The following is a 2,227-nucleotide window of genomic DNA, read 5'->3' as shown; positions in this document are numbered from 1 at the left end:
TTGCATAATTATATATCAGTTGATGTAAGATATTTTCTTCTTATACGAATTACAATTTTCTCCCTATAATTGCAGCTTCCTTATTTGTAATTTTTTATTTTGTCGTTTTTTGATCACCTTCCTTGAGTAATTTACCTTTCGGTGTTTTGCAATTAAAAACTCACTATATTTTACAATTAATAGGGGCATTTATAGACTATTAATAAGAAAAATACCAAAAAGGTCATTTACTGTAATCACCTTTGGAGTTCACGAGTAGAATAGAGATTATATTTAATTTCAACAAAAACAAATCTCATTTTATTGACTTTTAGCAATGTATGATTTTATTCCAAATTATACTATATCCAAATACAATGTGGAACTTTTCCCAATAAAGAAATAAATCATGAATGTTAAGGAAAGAAAATCAAGGATGAATGAAATTTTTGAAATTCGTTGTATATATAAGTAGAGATCGATCACCCTTAATGCGATCACATCCACACATAGAACTACTTGCAATCCACACCATGGCAAATTCTACATGGTTTTCGTCTATGGTCCTCTTGTTTCTAGTCGTCTCCATGATTTCCTTCGACGTTTCAATGGTATATTAGTATATACTACATACTACGTATCAATTAAAATTAATACTCCGTATATATAAATCTCATTTTTAAAAACATACATTTATCAATTCATTATTAATATTATTATTATTATTATTATTATTATTATTATTATTATTATTATTATTATTATTATTATTAGTAGTACTACCGAGTACACTGAAGATTGAATTACGATTGTTGAATAGATCTTACAATATGAAATGATTTGAATTACTTGATTATTTGATCCTTTTAACTTGAATTACTCCGTAATGTCTTGTATTGTTGGAATTAATTTAATTCAATTAATATATATTTCTTTACATATATATTGTGCATATCGTTGCTTTACATATAATGATATTCTATCATTATGTAGCAGTAGCTTTTATTTTGTTATTTGGTTGCTTGTAAATGGATGGGTAATTTTGTGGCCCATCCTTTTATAGATTTGTCGCTACTTTATGTCGTTTGAAGTAAAATAAATTTGGGAGAATTGTTGTCCTACATAAATCTACCCGTATGTATTCTTTGATATATTTCTCGTGATTAATGCAAAATCTCGCTTTCTCAAAAAAAAAATATGTAAGTGTAGAAATTACAAATGGATTTTATTTTATTTTTAATTTGGAGAATATACAACTAATATATGCCGATTTTTTAATAATTGACATATACAGGCTGGTGGAGAGGGATCACTAACCAAAAGACGTAAGTTAAAACATATACTTTCTTGCAATATTATATACTATTGAAATTTATTTATGATAAGTAGATATTTATTTCTGAAATAATTTAATTAGTGATTAAATTTGTTAATAATGTGAATAATTTTGAGCAGAATGTCCGGCAGCATGTGCATCTCGTTGTTCTTCATTGACATTCGGAAAGATGTTTTGTAAGTGGTCTTGTAACAAATGTTGTGCCAAGTGTTTGTGCGTACCTTCGGGCACCTCTGGACACAGAGATGAATGTCCGTGTTATGGCGATTGGTACCGTAGTGCCGGTCCTCCTATGTGTCCTTGAGAGTTGAGACCGTCAAATAATAATATTATATGGAGTATTCTGTTATTCAGATAATTTCAATGGTTGGATTATGTTTTTTCTCAAGTATAAATAAAATTAGAACTGTGTTTTGTCCTGAAATATTTTAGTTGCACTTTGCAAAAACATGAATAAAGTTGTTATGTACGTATTATTGGTTTCAACAATGATAATGCTCGGTACCTTGATGTTACGGTTCTCGTTTCAACTTTTAGGAACCGTTCTGATACCAAGTCCCAATTTAAGGATCCCGAAATTGGTTCTAAAACGTTAAAATTTGGTCGGGTATCCCGTTCTTTTGATATCTTTAGGATATACCAAATATTTTTATTTTAGGAAAATATATCTCACTATAAGTTTGTTCTTTTTTCTAAAGTAAAATTAATTCATTTATAAAGAGTCATACGTAGTATGACATATAGAAGAGAAATATGAAGTATAGATAAAACAAAATACTACATCCGTTTTATAATGATATTTACCGCTATAAATACATACCAAATTGGATTTTTGATTAAGGTTTCCTTCATACTATCTAGCACTTTCCATAAGTGTTTGTTTTTATTAGGATCTTATAGCTTTTATAAGTA

At 28.2% G+C, this 2,227-nt stretch overlaps 1 protein-coding gene across 1 annotated transcript; it reads left to right on the top strand.

Annotated features, from left to right (window-relative positions):
• The first annotated feature begins 487 nt into the window (after window positions 1–487).
• On the top strand, window positions 488–1,731 carry LOC130472284 (gibberellin-regulated protein 12-like). The gene is made up of 3 exons (XM_056842861.1): window positions 488–590; window positions 1,274–1,304; window positions 1,435–1,731. The coding sequence occupies exons 1-3, from the start codon at window positions 513–515 to the stop codon at window positions 1,617–1,619; spliced, it is 294 nt and encodes a 97-aa protein (XP_056698839.1). The 5' UTR covers window positions 488–512; the 3' UTR covers window positions 1,620–1,731.
• Window positions 1,732–2,227: the final 496 nt, after the last annotated feature.

Source organism: Spinacia oleracea, chromosome 4 (assembly GCF_020520425.1).
Source record: "Spinacia oleracea cultivar Varoflay chromosome 4, BTI_SOV_V1, whole genome shotgun sequence".
NCBI classification, from domain to species: domain Eukaryota; kingdom Viridiplantae; phylum Streptophyta; class Magnoliopsida; order Caryophyllales; family Amaranthaceae; genus Spinacia; species Spinacia oleracea.
The sequence above is the reverse complement of the archived record's forward strand: the minus strand, read 5'-3'. Positions and strand labels throughout refer to the sequence as shown.